A 23,529-nucleotide genomic window follows, 5' to 3' on the forward strand; every position below is an offset into this window, starting at 1 on the left:
TTGTTTTGATCTAATTTGTATGATGTATTTTAAATTAAATAAAATGGTACGTATAAATTAACGTGATAATAAATAATTTAAATGAAAACACATTATTCAAGATATCTATTGCAAAATTTATATTGTTTTGATCTAATTTGTATGATGTATTTTAAATTAAATAAAATGGTACGTATAAATTAACGTGATAATAAATCATTTAAATGGAAACACATTATTTAAGATAACTATTGCAAAATTTTAAATTGTGTTGATCTAATTTATATGGTGTATTTTAAATTAAATATGTAATATGTTCGGTATAAAATAAGGTGAGTAATAAATAATTTACATTCAAGGTAACTATTGCAAAATTTTAAATTGTATTGATCTAATTTATGTGATGTATTTTAAATTAAATAATAGTGGCATTTTATGTATAGTAAATTTATAATAATATGTTTAAATAAAATAAAGACAAATAATAACAGTGACAATAATAGTTTGCAAAAATAATGTTTGGATTAACACGTAGGCTGCTATTACATGCTAAAACACCGATTAATCTATATGATGTGAGCCAAAGATGTGTTGTTGTAGAGATATTAAGAAATATGTTAAGAAAAACGTGCAAGTGCAATGGTTGACGGGCGTTTACAGGTGACGCCTTTTCGCACCACTACACGACGGTCCGCCATCATCAGAACTGGAATCTGATGAATGGCCCTGAAAGTGAATGGAGTCATTAGCATTGATTGCTTGCCTATTTAGAATGTAGACATATGTGTCAGATACTGTATGTTCGAGTCTAACGTAACAGGGGTTAAAGTTAAACTTCTCGAAAACTCTGTTCTTTTTTTCAATATCGTACGTTTAAATACAATACTACCAATTAGGATCACTAAATCCTTCTTCCCCAGTAGGAATTAATAACCGCATTTGCTATCAATGTACTTTTAAGATGACATCCACAACATCCTAGTTCATTCTTACTGAATGAACTATCATTCAGTAAGAATTAACCAGGATCAAGGTCAAGATGTGACTTCATGGTCGTTCTATCCTCCACTGGCGCCCAGCCAGCATATACCGTTAGCGCAGGCAGGTGTAACAATGTAACATTTCATATTCATCTATAAAAATAATCAATACAGTTGTATTGTAATGTCTGTATGCATATTTTCCAAAAAATGAAACAAAACTTTAGAATTACAACTTTAGAGTCTATTTCCAAAAATTTGCTGGTATTCAATATATTATTAAGGGTGTAATATAATAATAACAATTTGTATATTTTACCTGTCCCATTCAGGACCACCGTTGCTCCAGCCTGTCTCTCTCCTGCAGAAGCAGCTCCGCCTCCTCCTTCAGCCTCTCGTTGTTCTGGTCGAACCATTCCTGCTTGATGCCATCACGTTCTGTCTTCAGCTTGTTCACAGCGAACGCCATATCTGAAATTATATATTACTAAATGACCCACGCAACATTAACTGCAACAAAAGCTCAAAAGCAATAAATTTTCAACGATTTTGCAACATTTTTCATTGATAGGTACACCACTTCTATTTGTCAATCTTAAAATAAAATAAATATGCAAACAAATAAGTAATGTCATACTTGTTTGTTTGCATATTTATTTTATTTTTATTTTATTAATATGCATCCATCATAGACATAGCAGGTAATCAAACAAAAACAACAAAAGTTTTTTTTTTATTCTCTATACTGAGCTTGTGCCATTTTATATTGCTGTCACCCATTTGCAGATATTCTACTCATATTCTATTGTATGTATTTGTCTAAATATACTTGTAATTAAACCTATAAGTATTTACTAGGGACATATATTTTTTATATTCGATTTAGATCTACCTACCTTAATAAACGAACCAACCAACATTAAACAAATTTCTTAATTCAAACTAGTAGTTCCTGAAAATAACGCGTTCAATAATATATACAGTCTTTATAATATTATAGTATAGACACTAATAATTATTTGGCAAACTTATTTTCTTTCTTATTCTTTTTCTGACGAGTCTGCGTTACGAATGACTAATAGAATAAAAAAATATTTGTTACATATATTGTAGTTGAATATATATCATTAAAAATATAGTAGATATAATATTTATTTCTATTTCTAATATAATATCCCATCAAACTACAACCACCGCTACATGCCATCAAAAAACCGATTTCAACCGCATTCAAAAACAAATGGTCATGTTGAAATTAACAACTAATTCTGTTCATGTACAAAAAGTTTTAAGATAAACAAAATAGAGTCGAATTTAGAAGGTTTTCTTTTTTATGGTTGATAAAAAGAAACCTAAATACTCACGCTCCAATTCAAAGAAAATTGCCTCATGAAGCAACAAGTCCAGGTTAGTAAAATCAGTCGGCAAGAGCAATTTCTTGTTGCGCAGGTAGTTCAAAATGTGGCGGAACATTTCGCCATCACGATCGATGAAGTAGTGTTGCTTCAGGGTGTCCAGGACTATGGGAATAGTCCCATTGAACATCCTACCGAGTCTTGACTCAGGAAAACTGGAAATATAATATGTTATTAATATTTATTTAAATATTGACGCCAGATTAATTATAGAGTAGGCATGGAAAATTGCGTATACTTGGATTCTCTCCTTACATTATTTAAGGAGTAAAAAACCCATAGAAAAGCATGTTAAGGTATACGACATTAGTGTATAGAAAAAATTGTGTTGCGTTATTTGCGCCCAACCTAAGAGCTAGCTCTTAGGTTTACAGGGCGTTACATTAAACAAAAAACTAATAAATATATCTTATTAAAAACAAGATTTTGAGATAAACACTATACAAGAGATAAGAAAATATTCAAAAATGATAGATACTTCTAATTTATGAGAGATAGTGAATGTGTTTGTGTGTGTGTGCACTTGTGTACATCCATGTTGATGTGTAGGTATGGTAACGTACATCTCCCTCATTTACATATGTCTTTTTATGTAATTGGAGTAGCAATTAAATTAACAGCCTACCTGATGGTCAGTTACAACTGTCACCTAAAGACATGTATACAGAGTACTTCTTCACGTTATCAGGTGATGCCCGTACTACTAATTTATTGTTTACTAATGTATTATTAACTGTTTGAAAGTAAATTATTCACTCTGGAGTAGCTTATGTTACTATGAATATTTAGCTATGAGTCTTGTCTTAATAGAGTGTATAATAATGTACCTTATTTATACAAGACTTATAGTTAGCTCTAGTTCTGAATACAACAATGGTATTCAAAACTAACTAACGCCAACGCAAGTATCTAACAAACAAGCTCACTTGCACAGTTGCAAAGTAGCAAGTAAGGCTTAAACGTGAGTGCTTTAACTAAAACTGACTTGACGTAACAGAATCTGTTCATGATAGTGATGATAGCAAACTTTCTGCTGCAGTACATTAACCAGAAATAATTTGACATATCCACGAAACTGCTACTTGACATAAATCAAACTAAAATACCTCCTTTATTCATGTACTAGCTCAGACAGCAACTTTCCTTCAGCAAAGTTGCGGGCTGAGCTAGTACATGAAGTAGATACTAGTATGAAGATATAGGAGCTAGGTTTCAAACTATGCGCAGTGGTTTTCAGTAAAATATATATAAATTTATAACTTTTTTCTGTTTGCAAACCGATTGGAATAAAATAAACACTTAAAATTAAGTGACTCCTACTGCAATGCAGTGGAAACTGCATTCGAATCGGTCATAACATTTCTGAGTTTAGAACGCACAAACGTAAAAACAAAAAATCTAAATAATAACATATTTTTATAGCCACCTGTTTTGATTTAAAAACCAAGCTTTCGATGAAATTTATATTGTTTAAGAATTTTCTAAATCTGTTAAGAATGTAGTTCGGGTATACATGACAAACATGTGGCATATATGTATGTACATTGTTATTAATGTTTTATATTCACCGTCAATATAATAAAGAATTAGTGTCATAATGTGTCTTTTTAGAATAAACATCCTAATTACCAGTTATGGAATATAATTTAATATATACAAATACGAATGAAGAACCTCCACTTTTTTTAAGTTGAGTAAAAATTGAAGCCTTCAGAATTATTATACAGTAACGGTTACGTCAGTCTTTCGGCGAGGTGTGCAATTGGCAAGATATTTACTTTCGTGCCCGCGAGTGAGTTGATTAAAAGAGCGGGATCCGGGGGTGGACCGAGTGGGTATAGGGTTGACAATTGCGTGAATACTATTGAATTATTAAATTTGTTTTTCTTCCATACTAGTGTTGACCATCACTTCGTGCGCTTGTACATATTTTATACTATATTTATAAAGGATTACAAAGACAACAATATATAAAGCATCTAATATTTCATTATAAAAAACAATCATAATAAAATTTGAGTATTGAAAATTTACATAAAATTAATTCTTGCCCTATATTGTATTTGTTGTATTTTTGTTATTGAAAAATACATCGTAATTCTTAAAACTATTTCTACATTAATACAAAAATTAAAATTTTTATAAATACATAAATAAAAAAGAACAGTGTCTATAGTAATGAAAAGTAAAACAAAACTAAACCAGTGAGCAACTCAATGGCAATCTGTCAATTCTGCCAACATTCCTGATACGTAACCTACACTTCTTGAAACTTTGTATTTAATAAAATAACTTACCCTGATAATTAATCGTCTGAATAGATCTTAAAAATTACACGTAAAAGACATATTATACTGCGGACATAACTACAAAAAGCAGGAATCGCTGCTTTTTAACCATTCTAAAGTACCCTTAAACATTAGATTTGATTTTCATAATTCTATAGACGGTACCTAATCCACTTGTACGAGTAAAGGCACAACTGAAATAGCAAATAAGCCGATTTATTGCATCCAATTAGCACGAAGTAGTCATTAGCCAAATTAATCCGCAGTAAGCTCACTGCACACTCCACAATTCACGTTAAATACAAATATATCTATCGAGAATTATTTCATCAACTGTTGCATTTACTGAGACGCCGATATTTCACGGTGTCTTTTCATACCCCGGGATTGCAGTTTGCTGTTTGTATTACTGTCTATTGGCAAAGTAAATAGATAAAAAAAATATTAGCAATCCTTTTACCCTAATAGGAATTTAAAAGGCTCGTTTATCTAATTCTGGTCTCCCGGCTATCCGTATTACAAAGCATCAGCTTCGCATATCAATATCTCATTTTCGCATTCTTTCTTTTCCAGTCAATCCGGTCTCATAATCCATTCTTATATTGTAAATTCTAAAGTGTCTATTTGCTTTCCACCAATAAAGCCTTCAACTGCTCTTAATAAAATTTGGCATGCAGATTGATTGTATCGTACATATCTTTATCTATCTTTAATATAATAAACCAGACGAATTGTAAGGCTGATCCTTACAATTCGTCTGGTTTTTCGATATTAAAGATATGTATTTTTCGTATCAGTACTGATATTGTATTTTTAAATAAAAATATGTAGTAAGCCCTACGTTGCGGCACCAGGAGGCCGCAGGGCTCGGGGCACCGCCGGCGGCCAGCAGCGCACTCCCGTCGAGAAATAACACGCTCAGCGCTGATAAAACAAGCTTATTTACAATCCGACCGATCCACCGTATAGCGCGCATTATGTAGCCTGCGACGAATAATCCGATATTTTAAATGATTTAACTCCGGATTCTACGCGTTAAAATGTCAAAGAACTATCGAAAACAACTAATTGAGACCACGATCTGAAATATAGCTTAATGTGGCTGTGAGATTGCAATTTGATTCTAAAGGAATGGAATAAACTTGAAACTTTCAAAATATTATGTTAGAAAAGGATGGAAATATAAAGTAAGAACGAAGCTTACAAAATTTTAAGAAAGTTTAAACGTTACAAAAGGTTAATGAAAGGTTAGGTTAAGAAACATTGAGATCCTGCGACACCTGCAATAGGCGCTTCGTCGGGATACCTGGGAGTTTTTAGTGAGTAGGAGTCTTACAGTAGGTACCCGCTTGCCTCCTCCGGGGCGGACGGGTCTCTATGAGGGATTTCCTCAAGTAAAAAAAGTTAGGTTAAGAAAAAGGACAGATCATAAACATCACTAAAAACGTATATCTATCAACCATTATTACTTCTTCTATCTACTTCATCAAGTGGGCTTTCAACTTGTTCACGTCTTCATTCCAATTACATCATTTTATTATATCTAGGTACAATATAATTCACACTGCTCCATATAGTTTCAAGGTAAGTAGAGCTTATATTATGGCTACTAAACAACTGTTACAAATACATAGACGTATTTTGTTAATACATTATACATATTCAACACCTAGACCTGTTTGTACTGAGGGAATCGAACCCGCGACCACCGGAGATAAACCGCTAAACCATCGAGATCGTTATCATCTACATCATATATACATTATATGTATAGAAATATTGTACGTACGCAGTCAGAGTTTCCAAGGACGAGGTGTAAATTGTCCCTCCCACGTCAATGTGCACTGGAGCGCTGAACTTGGTGGTGCCCCCTACACGGGGGATCCCCGCCATGGGCTTCTTCTCCATGCTGCTATCTGGTTGGGGACTTCCTGGTTTCACCGACATCAACCTGGCAGCTCCTGCGGGAAGTTTTTTTTTATTTGGGTAATGGAAAATAATAAATAAAAGTTTCTTGCCAGTTCTTCTCAATTGGATCTATATACTGAACTGGATGGTAGAGAAATAAATTGTAATAAAAATATAATAATATATATAAATATAAATATATATAAAAATATGAATAAATGTTTCTGAATTTAAATTTGTTTTTGAATTTGAATCTAATAGCCGATGTTATAACCGCAGAACACACCCAGACATCATACTCATTAATACAAATGTTTGTAGCTTGCGAAGGCGGTGTGCTAATAAGAGCTAGGAGAGTCACAAACTTCATATTTAAAAAAATATTTAATATGAAATTTTAATTATGAATATGTGAACTCTCACAAGGCTTAGAGATAAAATAATAAATTTATCTCCAACTAGATCCGCCGGTTAAGCTAAATAGAACAGCAGCCAAATAAATGCAATTATCAATAAAGATGTACATTAACATATGACATATCATCTTTGCATAGTATAAAATGAAGTCTGTTCCGCTAAATAAAAAAAATTAAAGAGTAATTGAAGTGGAAAGTACATGTATAGGTATAATACATGTAATGTGTGATGATGAGGCGGGTAGCTAGTAAAACATATGTTTCTATTACCACACGGAGATTAAAAAATACATAGTTTTCGAAAATAAACCACACCAAAATCAAATCGTACACAAATCTCATTTATTCACTGTAACAAAGTCGTCAAATATTAACAAACAAATTTCGTAACATAACCCTTTTTGAAGTGAATTCTAGATTATTTCTCACAGGGCTTGTGCTTTAAGGATAGTCCCTATTTAAATTTTGAATGTATAGTACAATATATTCAGAATTAACACTGTATGTTTCCACAATGCATAATATTTAGGCCTATTTAAATTTTGCATTCAAAATGCAAAATATCTTTATTCATGTAGGTCTATTACAGACTCTTATGATATGTCAAATCTACTGTCAATATATAGATAGTATATTCAAAATGAACTTTGTCTGTAGGTCTCTACAATGCATATTTAGACCGTTCTGGAAATACGCTGTCACCGTGAGAGTCTCTTGCAACTCTCGACCTCGTCGTGATGCACGCCGCGGCGTCGCCAGCGCTCTCATGGCACCCTTCAGCGAAAATTATACATTCATACGACCACAGCTTATGCCATAGAAAAGAAACAATACTCTGTGGTATTAGGCACATTGTTGTGGAATCTATGCATATAAATAAAATTGGAGTGTCTGTTTGTAATATTGAAATAACCGTTTTTTACTACATGCATATATAAATATGGTACATACACCAAAATAACATTTTTACAATTTCTGTCTGTCTCTTTGATCAGGCGAATCTCTGAAATATCTGGATCGATTTTGACGGGACTTTTTTTGGCAGGTAACTGATGTAATAAGTTAAGCTAAGTTACACTTAGGCTAATTTTATATTAGAAAAAATCTTTTATTTTAGAAAAATAAAGTTAAATTCCACGTCGTCAATTAAAAGTCGAGAGAAAAGCTAGTAAAAAATATAATCCAACACATTTAAAAGTGCATTCGTCAATTTATTAAAGTTTGCCTATATTTTTAAATTGGCTACTACAGTTTGACCCTATTAAAATTTTGAGTTAGATTAACTAGATATATTTTAATTAAAATTAAAACCTACTTAAAAACCTACATATCTATACATATACTAAAATTGTAGAGGTCCAATTCCGGTACATAGAAAAAAAAACTCTAAAAACCGACTCAGAGGGATGTTAGAGGGATCTTAAATAACCTCCACACTATAGTAACACGTAATCTTTACATAAATAATATACTAGTTGTATTGCGAATTTCTACTACTCATTATATCACTCACAAATATATTATATATATATATATATATATATATATATATATATATATCCATAGGTGAATAAATTATAAAATACCTTATCAGCTTTTTAAATTAATATTTATCATAAATAGGAAACAAATAACAAGTAATTCAAGTCATATATATAGCTGTATTGCTGTAACTTGGAAAGACTTCCCGTTCTAGACAGACTTCCGGTCTGGTAGTACGCTTCAGTGATCCAATTAATTACTTCTGACTACCTAATAAAGTACTTGGTACTTATATTTAATGAAATAAGTTCCCAACGTGATTAATCATAACTCTTATGTTGTACCAGTAGCGAAATTTATACTTATATATACGAAAACAAATTATTAATTTATATACTAGCTGGTAACTATGACTTCATCTGCACGTGCTTTCTCATGATACAATATATCTTCATGTTAAATTTCATTAAGATCCGTTCAGCCGTTTAGAAGTGAAAAGTTAAAAACAGACAGATTGACAGACACTTCTAAGACTTCGTTAAGCCACTCCTGATTCTATTAGACCTGAATATGCATATAAAATTCAATGAAAATCGATGAAGCCATTTCGGACGAGTATGATAACATACATACACACGTAATTTTTCTATATAAGATAAACAATGTTACCAGTCTTATTACGTCATAAAGTTATATTAACTTATAACTCTCATCCACTACGAATTTTAATCCCGTTTCACATAACTATAAATTGTTGACAGACGGATGATGGCTATGACAGAATATATCTATTAATATATTAATAGTCATCACTTAGTTGTAGAATGATTAATTAGCTTACCCTTTAAATTTTAGTATATCTAAAAGAAGCGAAAACTGCATTAAAACTTGTAAAATCCGTTTATATACATGAGACAAAACATCATTCATAAATTCTACGCACCATTTTTATTATGGTAGAATAAATTCTTGTTTTTCATTAAATAATAAATACACAAGCACTCCACTGTTACACATTTATTATACGTACTTGTACAATGTAATTTACGCGTCAGGCTGAAGTTGGCTATAAGCCTCTCAGTAAGTACTACTACTAGTTAGGAGTGCTTGCTGCACACGGCCTCGTTCCATCTAGTACAGTTGCAGATATTAAAGTTGTTAGGAAACAAAAATTAACTAGTTAGTTCGTATTTATTTTCTTAATTTTAATTTTAGTTATTTTAATTTTAAAATACTATTCTCCACTCTTTTATATAGAAAATAGAGTTCAATTTCGCAATCATCCGCGCAATTTTCGTATAAAGGGTCTTCTCCTCGTATTCAGTACGTCTTCACTAGAGAAAGGAAATGAGGGTAATTAGTAAAGTAGACGAGAGACCATTACTAATAGTATAATAAGTTAGTAAGTGTTGAAAGTGGTTCTCAAATCCTATCAAAGTAGTAACATATTTAGATGTCGATCCGGAAAATCCATCATGGTGAATTTCTCCCATCGTATAATCCACTACCCCTTTAGCAAATACCGTTAGCACAGGCGGGCAACCATTCCATTTTCATTAATTAAAAATATACGTATATACAAAAGTTACTCACAACTAGATAACTCAAAAGAACTAAGCTGGTTGTTTTACATTTCACATAATGGAGGTCTAACACGGCCGGACCTAGTCCGACTTTAATTATTTCTTATCTCCTGAATGCATCTCTGTTACAGTCGGCTGTGGACGACCTATCTCGTTGGTTTCACACTTTACCGTGTATTCAGGTCTAGCAAAAGAGAAATGTTTTTCTTTGTACACACTACTACAGTACTACCAGCATGAATATTTCAATGGGATTACTAATTTTTTTTTGTGTAATTCAAAACAAAATCTATTGTAGGCACATATGATAATTTGAATCTACCCTCAATTCAATACGTTGAACCACGAAGAAATAATTAATTTTTTTTATTCTTACTTTGTTTAATTGAGATTGTACTTGATTACATTAACGCATATTCATGTTCATAAAGAAAGAGAGATAGAATATGTTTATAGTATTTTAATATATGTATGTGATTTTTTTCTATAGATATAATAAACTAGCGGTGTCTGCGACTTCGTCCGCGTATTATAGTGACCTTGACCGAATATAGAAAAAATATTTCATAATCTAACCCAAAAAAGGCAAAGAAAAAAGATTCCTCATTATACTTTAAAAAATGACGATTTTCTATACAAACTTTTATCCCTTATTTTTTACCCCCTTAAAGATAAAATTTTACAAACTTAGTCATAGTATTTAATGAACAGCTTAAAAATTAAGTTACAAGATTCTAGTTTTAAAAATTACAATACTTCTATACAACCCTTCATCTCCCCTTTCAACCCCTTACAACCTTTCTCAGGGTCTAGACTATCTGTGTACCAAATTTCATTTAAATCTGTTTAGTAGTTTTGGCGTGAAAGCCAGACAGACAGACAGCCAGACAGAGTTAATTTCGCATTTATAATATTAGTAAGGATAAACAGGATATTCATAAAACCTTATCTAGTGGCACTATGGCATTATAAGACGTTGTATAAATTGTCTGGGTTGCCATATAGTCCCTAACTACGAACCAAAGGAGTGATTATAAAAATTATTTTCTCTATAAAAAGCTATATAATAAAGAGGGCGTTATAGTTTATTAAAAAAATATACGACCGACCCAAGTAAGTGCCAATTACTAGTACCTATTATTTAAACTTAACAAAAGAAAATCAATTCTTTATTAAACATTTACTGAGACGAAGAAGTTCCTCTGTTTTAATCGTACCGAGCCTGTGTCAAGAGTAATTAGAGTAACTAACTCTGCCTGCGACTTCGCTCTCTAGTGTGTTTATAAGTTTCAGTACCTTAATTAAGCACTAAGCCAATATTAAGTGCTTCATAGTTTTAAACCAATAATGTAAGGACAGTTTACTAATTTTACTGCAATCTCTTTGTTACATTATATATGTTGAATAAATTCCGCTCTGATTTCCCTAGATACATTTGTAATCAAAAGCAGTAACTTTTTCTAATACATGTGCTAGCAGAAATGGCTGATTTTAAAAGAATAATCAAAATCTGTTAATTGGCGTAATGGAAACTAGTAGACCTGTTGCTGACAAACTATCAAGTAGACAAATAGCTGCCAAGTAACTTCACTTCATCCCCATCTTACCAAACGGTATTCCTACCCCGCCAGCATATCTTTAGCATACACTATTTCGTTAGCATCCATACAAATTCTGAATGTATTCAATTTAGAGATATCATAGAATCATGAGCTGATATCATGTCATACACCGTGGAATTGAGAACCTTTTGGCAATGGGTTGAAAGAGTTGAAAATCAAATACGCACAACACAAAAGTTGGATGCTGTAGTTCAGCAGCGGACCGCTAGAGGGCGTTACTCTGCAACACACCACTCGAGCACTCTTACCTGCCTGGTTTCATTATAAATATGCCTCAGGCTGTTTGCTTATTCCGCGACAACCCAAATACCCCAGCTACCTAATCGCAGGATTTGAACACTGGGATACCATATGCAACCAACCTGGCCAGCTTATGACTAGTTTTATAACTCTAACTAAACTATGATAGTAGTATAATATCCGCAATAAATTGGCAACACTGTAACGTATAGGTGCTTGAAAGTACTGTACTGAAATAGACTTTACCAGAAACTTTCCAAACGTAGCGTGGTACCTATGGGTTCGTTGAAATTTACTAAATTCCTTCCGTAGCAAATAGTTTGTTATAAAATAATGTTATGCAGGAAACAGAGGACCGACATTTTTAAAATAATAGCATATATAATACAAAACGCCTGTTCCATTTTGTAATTAAAATGTTCAACGATTTTCTAAAAGAAGTATTTTCTTTTAGAAAATCGTTGAACACGTCTGGGTGTTTTCTATGTATATACAAAAAAATATCTAGAACTACACTAGCTCTGCTTAGCTTGGGACTAGATGGTATTGTGTGAATTGTCCAGGGTGTATTATTATTATTGTTTAATGCAATGTATTATATAATATTAATTCTATTAGATAAGTTGGTTCACCAATTAATAGAACAGTATTAATATACTTTGACGAATAATATATTCTCGGAATTATGCGTCAAAGGCAATCTCAGCTATTGACTAGACGTCAATAGCAAGACGAGAATGCAACGCTCATATTCAACAATAATCATGTGAGTGTATCGTTTGAATTGATGTGGTGTAGAGTGAGCTTAACGTCGGATTAATTTAGCTAAAGACTGCTTTATACTATTGGACGATATAAATCAGCTTATATGCTATTTTAGATGCATCTATACTCGAATAAGCGGATTTATATAATGTCTATGAATGCATTTAGTGCATCAATTTATTTATAACTCGCGACTTTGTATGCTTTCTTAGTATAAATACAGATAACATAGATAGGGTATACATTACATAGCATAAAGTATACCCTATGTCTGTCGAGAGGATTATATAAACACCTAATTAAATTGTATATTACATATATCCAACAAAACAGTGACTGTTTTTAGCAATCTCATTTTTGTATACCTCAGGTTTTGCGCTGAAAAACGCACTGTAGCAATGTAGCTAATAAATATAGCTAGTAAATATAGGGGGCAGATTACTGTATACTACGGTTTCTTATATATTTCATTATTTTACATAGTATAAAACAAAGTCGCTGTCGCTGTCTGTCCGTCCCTATGTAGGCTTAAATCTTTAAAACAACGGAACGGATTGTGAAGCGATTTTTTTAGTAGAGAGAGTGATTCAAGAGGAAGGTTTACCTATACATACAATATATGTACACCCGGGCGGAGCCGGGGCGAGTAGCTAGTAAATATATAAAGCTGAAAGTCCCTCTCCCCTTCTCTTCTTCCCACTGATTTCAATATGAAACAGTATGTAGTATCGAACTGATCTGCGTATCAATGATCTTACCTTTGCTCCCATTCACTCAGTAAACCTTGGGTTCGATTAAATAATAGTAAAAAGCGAAAACAATATCAATTTTTCATAAAATTCCAATACCTACAAGCATTGTTAATATCATATATTCAGTATTAGATACTGGCTTTTGTAATATCATATTCACCACTAATTAACAAACAAAAGCATTGCTCTTTATCATTTCAGTCTATCCAAATGCATTATTGAAATCAATTTGTTAATATATTAACGAACCAGTACAAAGCCGTTTGCAATAACATTAATGAATCCTGTATTAACATCATTGCAGGCTTTGTATTCATTACTATTATATTTTGACGGCAGAAATTAATTATCTAATATACGGAATCAGCAAATTGCGTGCGACGTACATTTTCTTTTTTAGTTGTGAACCGTTCAAAGAGTGGGTAAAGACCCAGCGGCATCGCCTACGGGCGGGACGGCCCTACTCTTCCAATTGTAATTACCGGCCTGGGGCTACTCGAACCACCCAAATACCAGGGTTGCCAGCTCATGGCAATTAAAAAAAACACTACAATCACAAATGCAAACTACCATTGCATAATAGCAACTAACTAACATAGCAATATTACGTCGGTTTTATTATTCTGTTTCTAAATTTCCCACACGATTCAATAAGTAAAAAATCTGTCAGCTAAATCTTTTAATAGGAAAAAATATCAGAAATACCGGACCGCTTATGTTTCAGTATTTTTGCCAGAGAGCAGTGCTCACATACCGAAAGGTTTCATGGAATACCGTGCACCTATCAACCCTGACAAGCTTCCAAAAGAAACTTTGTTCGACAGTGACGAGATACGCCTAATATTTCTATGTAAATGCAATACAATGTACTAGTTACATCTGTCATTTGATTGGAGTTCTATATATACAATCCTTTGAGGATCAGAATTATTTAAAGGTAACTTTAAATGATTAGATATATATATTATTATACATTATAAAAATTATACATATAACGAAACAGAACAGATTTAGATAAAGTGATTTTTAAAATAAATTCTCCTTTCATATATATTACCACGCAAAAAAAAAATAGTTCATAGTTTTATTCTTTTTTTTCCAATTCAGAAGAAGGAATAACCATATCCCTGTATGTTTTAAATTATATATATATTGTTAAAAAAATAGCGGGACATATCTATTTGGAAAAGGCAAGCGCAGAATTGCATTCGATGGTGAATCAAGGAGGCAAGGGAGGCCTATACTGGACAGTGGACAGCAAGACAACTTTTAAGTACCGGAGTCACGTAAATTAATAAGATTATGTTAAATACAGGCAGTTAAATACAAATTATTATTATTTTTAGTGCTAAACTTTAGCTTTAGGTATCCCGCAAAATCGTACTCGCTGTTAATAATAATAAGCCAGGACAATCCGTACACTTACATCCAGTCCAAAGCATGTGTTATAGATACTAAATTATTTTAATTCATACGTACATACAAATGTTTATACCGTGCGACGATCGAACCCGCGAGTATTGGAAGTAAATCAAAATCCTAAACCACTAGACCGCCGAAGTCGTCTACATAGCTGTCTATAAAATTGTTTAAAATCGTACTAGTATGGTTTGAATGTATTTAATAAAAAGATAAAAATAATACTATACTAATTTCTCTTTATAATATTAGTATAGATATTAGCTAAGTGTATACATATATATAGCTATGTACTCGCGTACATATCAAAACACAATGACGCGGGTTGAGGCACAATGAGTACCCTGCGGGCTCGCCGCTGGTGCCGCAGGCGGCCTTTCCATTTTATCAATAGTTTATGTTTGCGCCCCAGGACAAGCACGTCTAAAGACTTGGCTACACTCGACATTAAGAGCCAACTTGTAGGTGAGTTCTATAACCACCGTTATATCCATTACATTCTGGATAGTTAATATAATGCTCCAACAAGAACTATCGAAGAATAGCGATTTAGATACATATATTTTCCCTTTTTTATTGTTCTTTGTAAATTATTTTCCGATGTAATATTTGGTAATTTTGTACCTACTTGGAATGGTATCTTTATTAAATTAAAGTTTCTGTACTAAAATATTTCTGTTTCTCTGCCACAAGCCTTGATTTTAGTGCATGGATTGCTGTTAAAACATTTTGTCTATAATCATATAAAGTGTACAAATAAATAAATAAATAGTAAATAGATAGTAACTAAATATTTGTCACAATTTAAGTTACAAAAAACACTAATTAGTTTGAAGAAAACAAATGATAGGAAAATACAGAGTGTTATGTTTCAAGTTTTCATTTTGACTTAAATTTGTAAACATTGTTTAGATTAGTGGAAATCTTATATATAAAATTTTCTCATCACTATGTCAGTTACCATACTCCTCCGAAACGGACGACGGACGGAACCGCATATTTTGAATTGTGAATTTTTGATTTTGAATATTCAGTGGGTCTGAAAATCGGCTACTATCTATTTTTCATACCCCTAAAGGTAGTCCACGACTACCATTTATTTTTTTATTTCTTTATAGCGTGGCATTTAAAAATACGTCCAACTTTAAATTTTCACCCTTAGGTATACCACCAACCCCAAATTTTTTTTAATAACGGTTTTAATTTATATGGCAAACCAACGTTTACGGGATCAACTAGTGTTTTATAAATTTATCAAAAAATCCTTTGTGGTATCAGATAGTATTTTATAACATTATCAACTACAAACAAGCAATGTACAATCATTTAAATCATCCCTCTGTTTATAGTACGAGCAACACAAATGATCAAATGTCAATGTTTGGTTTTAATCAATACATTATACAATGGGGGAAGCTGATGAAAAGATATTTTCATTTACGTAACATGTCCAGTAATGAATAACGTTGACAGCAACAGTTTGCAAACGGACAGCCTTTGTGTAAGTACAGGATATTCATTTCCACAGTACAGGATATTTTCCGGTTATTTGTGAAATGTGTGATCAGACATTACACAATCAACAAACGCAGACTATCGGTAAATAAACACTGCATTTACCTGCCGAAATCCTAACAAAGCAAATCATTATTGGGTTTTAAACGTACCTAATAATTATCCATTTGTTAGGTACGTTAAATGTAATATATATTGCGTTATATGCTTTGAATTGTAGTTTATATAAATATATTGTGCATTGTGTACCTTATTATGTATTTTGGTATCGGAAATTAACTATGTTAAAGTTGATATCGATGCGAAATAAAAATACAGCGCTTTGTAGGAAGGTGTGTAATGGAATGAAATGATGGATGCAATTACAGAGATCGCAATATGCACGTAACATAAAAACTAGACGACGCGCGCCCCGCTCCCCGCCTCACCGCATCAGGAACCAGTTATTATTTATATTGTATTACGGTGAGGCGTTAACATACTGGGCCCCTTGAAAGCTGGTCTTTCAAGGACTCAAGTGTCGCATCTTGATTCTTCCAGGCAACATACTTTAGAAACGGCTCTTCTCAGGATGCCCTTTTTTGTGATTACATCAATCACTCTCGTAATGCCATCTGATCCAGGATAGAGTTTTACAACACGACCAAGCAGCCATTTCATAGGTGGAAGTTGTTCATCTTTAATTATAACCAAGTCATCTGGTTTTATTTCTTGACATTTTGTACGCCATTTCACTCGTTCTTGTAATTCAGACAGGAATTCCTTGGACCACCTTTGCCAGAAGTGATGTCGCAATTTTTCAATAAGCTGGTATCGTGTGACATTGTTCCTTTCTATAACTGGTGAAGGTAATGAAGTCAACGGACGACCAATTAGAAAATGCCCAGGAGTTAAAGGAGATAAATCTGATGGGTCCGATGATAGTGCAGTCAACGGACGAGAATTTAATATTGCCTCAATTTGCGCGAAAACGGTAGTAATTTCCTCAAAGGTTAAATTTGCATTGCCTATTACACGCTTTAGGTGAAATTTTGCCATTTTTACGCTGGACTCCCATATACCCCCAAAGTTAGGCGAGTAAGGCGGTGAAAATTTGAAATTAATGCCTTCTTTACATGAGAATTCGCTTACATCATTATTTGCCCTTGCTAAAAGTCTAACTAACTCTCCATTCGCTCCTACAAAATTTTTACCATTGTCGCAGTATATTGTATGTGGTTTTCCGCGACGTGATATAAATCGCCGCAAACAAAGTAAAAATGCCTGAGTGCTTAAGTCGGTAACAACTTCTAAATGCAAAGCTTTAGTGACGAAGCATACAAATATACACAAGTATCCCTTCGTAGTTTTTGCGCCTCTACCCTTGCGGTTCAATATATAAAATGGTCCTGCAAAATCTGTACCACAGGTTTCAAATGGGAGCGCTGGAGTAACTCGTGGGCTTGGTAAACTTCCCATGAGAGGCTGTAAGGATTGTGCCTTGAAGCGTTTACAAGTCATGCATTTATTTACTGTCTTTGTAGCTAATTTTCGTCCGCCTAACGGCCAAAATTGTTCGCGGATCGAGCTTAATAAAAGTTGAGGACCGCAATGAAGCAATCGAAGATGCTCCCTTTCAAAAAGTAACTTTGTAAATTGATGATGAGGGTCAATTAATATGGGGTGTCTTTTTCCGTAGGTACATTGTAACGCATTTTGTATCCGTCCACCGACACGTAAAATGCCGGAAGAATCCATAAAAGGATTTAACGAAATAATGTTGGACGTTTTTGAAAGTGTTTTATCTTTAGAAAGAATATTTATTTCATTAAAAAAGGAATCCTTTTGAGAGTGTTTGGCAATGGTAAGTAAAGATTCATATACTTCTTTATTAGTTAGTACCCCTGTCAACTTATTTTCAATATTTTTACAATTGTATAAAAATCTATGAATATATGCAACAACTCTCTGTAATTTGTATAACTTTGAAAATTTATTAAAAGGTATTATATTTTCGATAATTTCTCTATTTTGTACTAATAAAATTCTTTTTGTTTCAGGTACCGACGTGAGATTATTTGTACTATCTACTGGCCAATTTGTTTCAGGTTCATACAAGAATGAAGGACCCTCCCACCACAACGAAGATGTAATAAGCTGCTGTGGCGAGACTCCTCTAGAAGCTAAATCGGCGGGATTTAAATGGGTAGGTACATGCCTCCATGCATTTTGATCAGTAAGTTTTCTTATCTCTTCGATACGATTACAGACGTATGTTTTTAGTGTTTTAGGTGGCGATTTTAGCCAAATCAAAACAATAGTGGAGTCACACCAAAAAAATGACTTAGATATTTTTGCTTTCAGAGAACTTATAACTTTAGAATATAAACGTGCGCCTAGAAGAGCTCCTAGTAGTTCAAGCCGAGGGATAGTAAGTTCGGGTTTAATTGGAGCTACTTTAGCCTTAGCGCAAAGTAATTTGATATCAGTAATGCCAGTTGTATTATTGTGTGACTTTAAATATATGCAAGCACCGTATGATGTTTGTGACGCGTCAGTAAAACAATGAAGTGTAATGTTTGTGGGCTGCTCGCACATTACGTATCTTGGTATTTCAAAATCATAAAATGTTGACAAATTGTGAGAAAATTCTAACCATTTTTCTTTTATTTCGTCTGGAACAGGTTCATCCCACTCCAATTTCGAAAGCCATAACTTTTGTAAAAGTATTTTAGGTATTATTGTACATGCAGAAAGTAGACCTAAGGGATCAAAAACCTTACATGATGTAGATAAAATAGTTCGTTTAGTTACATTTGTATCAATATTTAACTGTGTATAAAATTTTAATTTGTCGGTGCTTGGTTGCCATTTTAATCCTAGTATGGAGCTTTCCTTACAAAAATCCTGTGTTTGATCAATTGGAGTAATTTCTTTTAATAAATCAGGGACATTGGACCGAAATTTGTGTAATGAGAAACAGCCCTCATTTAATTTTTGCACTACTGCCTGCACCGATTTAGCTAATATTGATTTTGATGAGCTTCCCGTAATCAAATCGTCGACATAAAAATCATGTTTTATAACATCGGCAACAACTGGGTCAGTGCATTCTTCAGCTAGCTGAAGTAAGCATCTGGTACTGAGAAATGACGCAGCGGCTGTTCCATATGTTACAGTATTAAGTTGTAAAGTTTTTAAAGGAATTCGATCATTATCTCTCCACAAAATTAATTGTAAATGTCGCTGCGAGTGGTCAATTTCGTTTTGACGATACATTTTTGTAATATCTGCCGTAACGACATATTTATTGTATCTAAATCGCAATAAAATAGACAGTAAGTCGTCTTGCACAACTGGACCTATCATCATTAAATCGTTTAGCGATTTACCTGTATCTGTTTTAAACGATGCATTAAATACTACTCTAAGTCGGGTTGTCTCACTGTTTTCACGTATAACCGCGTGATGGGGAATAAAATATCCGAACTTAGGTTGTTCTATCTGTGACAAGTGTCCCAAACTCTCATATTCCTGTATGAAGTTGGAATAGTCTATTTTGTGACCATTTCTTGCCAATCTTTTTTCTAAATTGTAAAAGCGTTTTTTAGCTATACTGTGTGATCCACCTAAAACGTTTTCGGGTGGTTCGCGAAAGGGAATTGTAACCGAGAACCTACCTGAAGGCAAACGTTTAGTATATTGTATAAAGTGGTTTTCACAATATTCTTCTTCCTTCGATAATATTTTTGTATTAGATTGTAATTCTTCTACTTCCCAGAATTTAGCTAAAGATTCTTTTATTTCTTTTGTAAAATGGCAATGAACTTTTGGAGTTGAAGAGTATGGATTACCACCAGTGGGGCCAGCAACAAGCCAACCAAATTTCGACTCCTGTAAAGTAGGATTATTTTTACCCAACTTAATTTGATTTGGCATAATTAAGTCCCAATAAATGTCTGCTCCTAATAAGAGGTCGATTTCAGATGGACAGAAAAATTTTGTGTCAGCTAATTGTATATTGGATGGCATATTTAGTTTAGCAACATCTACTAATACACTTGGCAATTTATTTGTAATATGTGGGATTGCTAAACAGTCTACTTTTACTTGAAATGAATTTACGCAAGATTTCAGAAGCAAGTTACAACATTCAACTGAGTTAGTCATGCAGTTGTTCACGCCTAAAATCGGTATATTAGTTTTTCTACAGAGAATATTAATTTTGTTTTTTATTTTTCAGATACGAAGGAAGACTGACTACCGCTGTCGAGGAGAGCCTTCACTAGGTGAGTTTTGTTATTTATCGTGTCTACTACCTCTATTTCAGCTGTGCATAATAACACCTGACCTGAAACAGAGGCAGAAAGAGAGACTTGCGACTCACGTGGCAAGAAGGAAGAACTAGTCGTTGATTCCGCAGGTAAGTTATCTTTGTTAGTATTTTCATTGCGATGTAATAATGAATTGTGTTTTCTGTTACAGATTTTGCAAGCACTTAAGCGGCAACGAGAATGGTGATGGCCAGGACGCAGACAGTTTTTACAGAGTTTGTATTTACTAATTGTAGTTGTTTTGCTATCCATAGACATATTTTTGAACTGTTCACACTCGTATAATAAATGATTACTATTGCAAACAACACAATTTCTTTTATTTGTAGCTACCGAGGACGTAACAAAGGACCTTGTAGGTTTGTTTTCTTTGTAAGTATTATGTCTTTCAAGTTTAATTGAATCAGTACGACCGTGTTGTATGGTTTCTAAAATATTAGCTCGACTACGTAAAAATTCAAAGAAATCGGCTAACGTAGGTGACAGATCCAATGAATTACGATGCTCCTCCCATTTGCGACCTGTGGCAGGATCCAGCTTCGAAGTCATAATATAGATAACCAAAGTATCCCAAAATTGAACAGGTTCTTTTAATTCCTCCAAGGATCTCAAGTTTTTTGTGTAATAATCTACCATATAACGTAGGGATTTGTGTGATTCTTTTCCTAATGCATCAAAACTAAATAAACATTTAATATGATTGTTTATTAATATAACTTTATTATTGAATCTATCACAAAGAATATTCCATGCTAAATCATAATTGCTAGAGGTGAAATTGATGGACTTAATAACAATACTTGCACTACCCTCTAGTGACGAACGCAAGTAATGAAATTTATTGATTTTCGGGATGGAATCGTTGTTGTGAATGAGAGATTCGAAGGTATCTCTGTATTCTAGCCATTTCAGGTTATTTCCGTCAAAGGAGGGTAGCTTGATGGTCGGAAGTCTAATATTACACATGCTGTACTCATTGTTAGTTTTTATAGAATTATCTGAGCCTTGAGAGGGAGGTCTATCGGATTTACAAGCTGACTCCAAGATGTCCTGTGCTATAGCGATTGATTTACAGAATGAGCTTTCGATAGTGTCGCGTTCCTCTAATTGAGGGGATATATTGTCAGACGTGAGAAGCTCAATTTTATTTTGTATGTCGTCAAAAGAAGAGAATAATTCCTGTAACCGAGATAATTTTAACTGAAGCTCGTTTATTTGTAGCTTTGCTAATGTTTTTGGATCGACAAGTTTTACAATGTCTATATATTTTTGAAATATAGTAATTCTAGCTTTTATATTACTTCGTAGTTGTGTAAATTCTTTTAACTCCTTGCCGTCTGCCATTATAAATTGTAAATTTAGCAGATTTGCAAAAAAAAATGGGCGATTGGAGAGTTAGCAAAACATAAACAAAAAAAAAAACAAATAATAATAAATGAATTTAAAAGAAAATAGATGTAAATTTCAAACCGTAAGTCACTAAGTATGAGTGGACTGGCAAATACTCAGATATGATGCAAGCGAAGTCAAACGGCCGCGTCAGCACTCAACCAACAGCGCGGCAGGTGGCGCAGGGAATTTGTCAACAATATCAGGTAGTTCGTCTTACTGCGCCCATACAATGATTGTCGCCGATTACAAAAACCTGGAATTTACCATAGTACTAGCTTATATAATTGTATTGAAATGTTTTGTATTTATTGTAAATTAATTTTAGTAAAAATTTACACTATATATATAGGTAATAAACCAATTACACACAAATCTTGTACATTGTAAGGCCTGTATGAGTAGGTATTTGCTTGATTTTAAGGTAGATTAATATTTATGTATTGTATTTACACAATAAATGATTATCGTTATTTATTTTACTAATATACCTATTGCTTATTACGTAGCAATATCCTATTTTAGTTATATTTCGCAATTTTGTAATGATATACTATAATTTTAATGAATTTTAATTGTAACTTTTGAAAATATAAATATGTATTTTAGAAATATATTCAATTGTACCCAAATAACACGATTGTTACTTAATTTTATCTTAAATAGTCACAAAGCTAAAAAAAATGTAGTTTTTAATGCTAAAATATGTGGGTGTTAATATTAACAAAATGGTGCAAGCGCGTTCGGTTTTACACTGTAGTGATATTAAATACAAATAACTAAGTACGTACCTATTGAGGCAATATTAACTTGTACTGAAATTTAAAACACTAATTATGTAATTATAAATACTCAAACTGGACATAACTTCCCTTTTGATGGCGTCGATAACCACAAATTTCGTTCAATGCACACAATAGGCCGGTAATTGCGTAGTTGATAATTGCAATTTCTTATTTTTCAAATCTCCGTCAGCTCGTCGCGTCGTAATTGTTTATTTAGATGCTTGATTGAATATTAAAACCTTCGTCAGCCTGCACCGAGTCCAGAATATCACGTCGGGGTCACCAAATGTTGAAGTTGATATCGATGCGAAATAAAAATACAGCGCTTTGTAGGAAGGTGTGTAATGGAATGAAATGATGGATGCAATTACAGAGATCGCAATATGCACGTAACATAAAAACTAGACGACGCGCGCCCCGCTCCCCGCCTCACCGCATCAGGAACCAGTTATTATTTATATTGTATTACGGTGAGGCGTTAACAACTATACATATAAATAAAATTTAAGTGTCTGTATGTATATTGAAATAACCGTTTTTTACTACATGCATATGAATATTAGTACGGTACATACACCAAAATAACATTTTTTACAATTTTTGTCTGTCTGTCTGTTTGTTGCGGCAAATCTCTGAAATGTTTGGACCGATTTTGACGGGACTTTTTTCGGCAGGTAG

General features: G+C 33.1%; 1 protein-coding gene across 1 annotated transcript in view; it reads right to left on the bottom strand.

Moving 5' to 3' along the window:
* Positions 1-601: 601 nt before the first annotated feature.
* LOC131849230 (BTB/POZ domain-containing protein Tiwaz-like) overlaps positions 602-23,529 on the bottom strand; it is a 34,833-nt gene continuing 11,905 nt past the window's right edge. Inside the window, exons 2-5 of the mRNA XM_059199257.1 lie at positions 6,452-6,623; positions 2,324-2,529; positions 1,279-1,430; positions 602-705 (exon numbers count right to left, since the gene is read on the bottom strand). Of these exons, the coding sequence (XP_059055240.1) occupies positions 1,288-1,430; positions 2,324-2,529; positions 6,452-6,609 (507 nt within the window). The 5' untranslated portion in view covers positions 6,610-6,623 and the 3' untranslated portion in view covers positions 602-705; positions 1,279-1,287. The remainder of the gene's footprint in view (positions 706-1,278; positions 1,431-2,323; positions 2,530-6,451; positions 6,624-23,529) is intronic.

The sequence above is a fragment of the Achroia grisella genome, unplaced genomic scaffold, assembly GCF_030625045.1.
Source record: "Achroia grisella isolate CSIRO2021 unplaced genomic scaffold, CSIRO_AGI_Agris_v1 utg640, whole genome shotgun sequence".
NCBI classification, from domain to species: Eukaryota; Metazoa; Arthropoda; class Insecta; order Lepidoptera; family Pyralidae; genus Achroia; species Achroia grisella.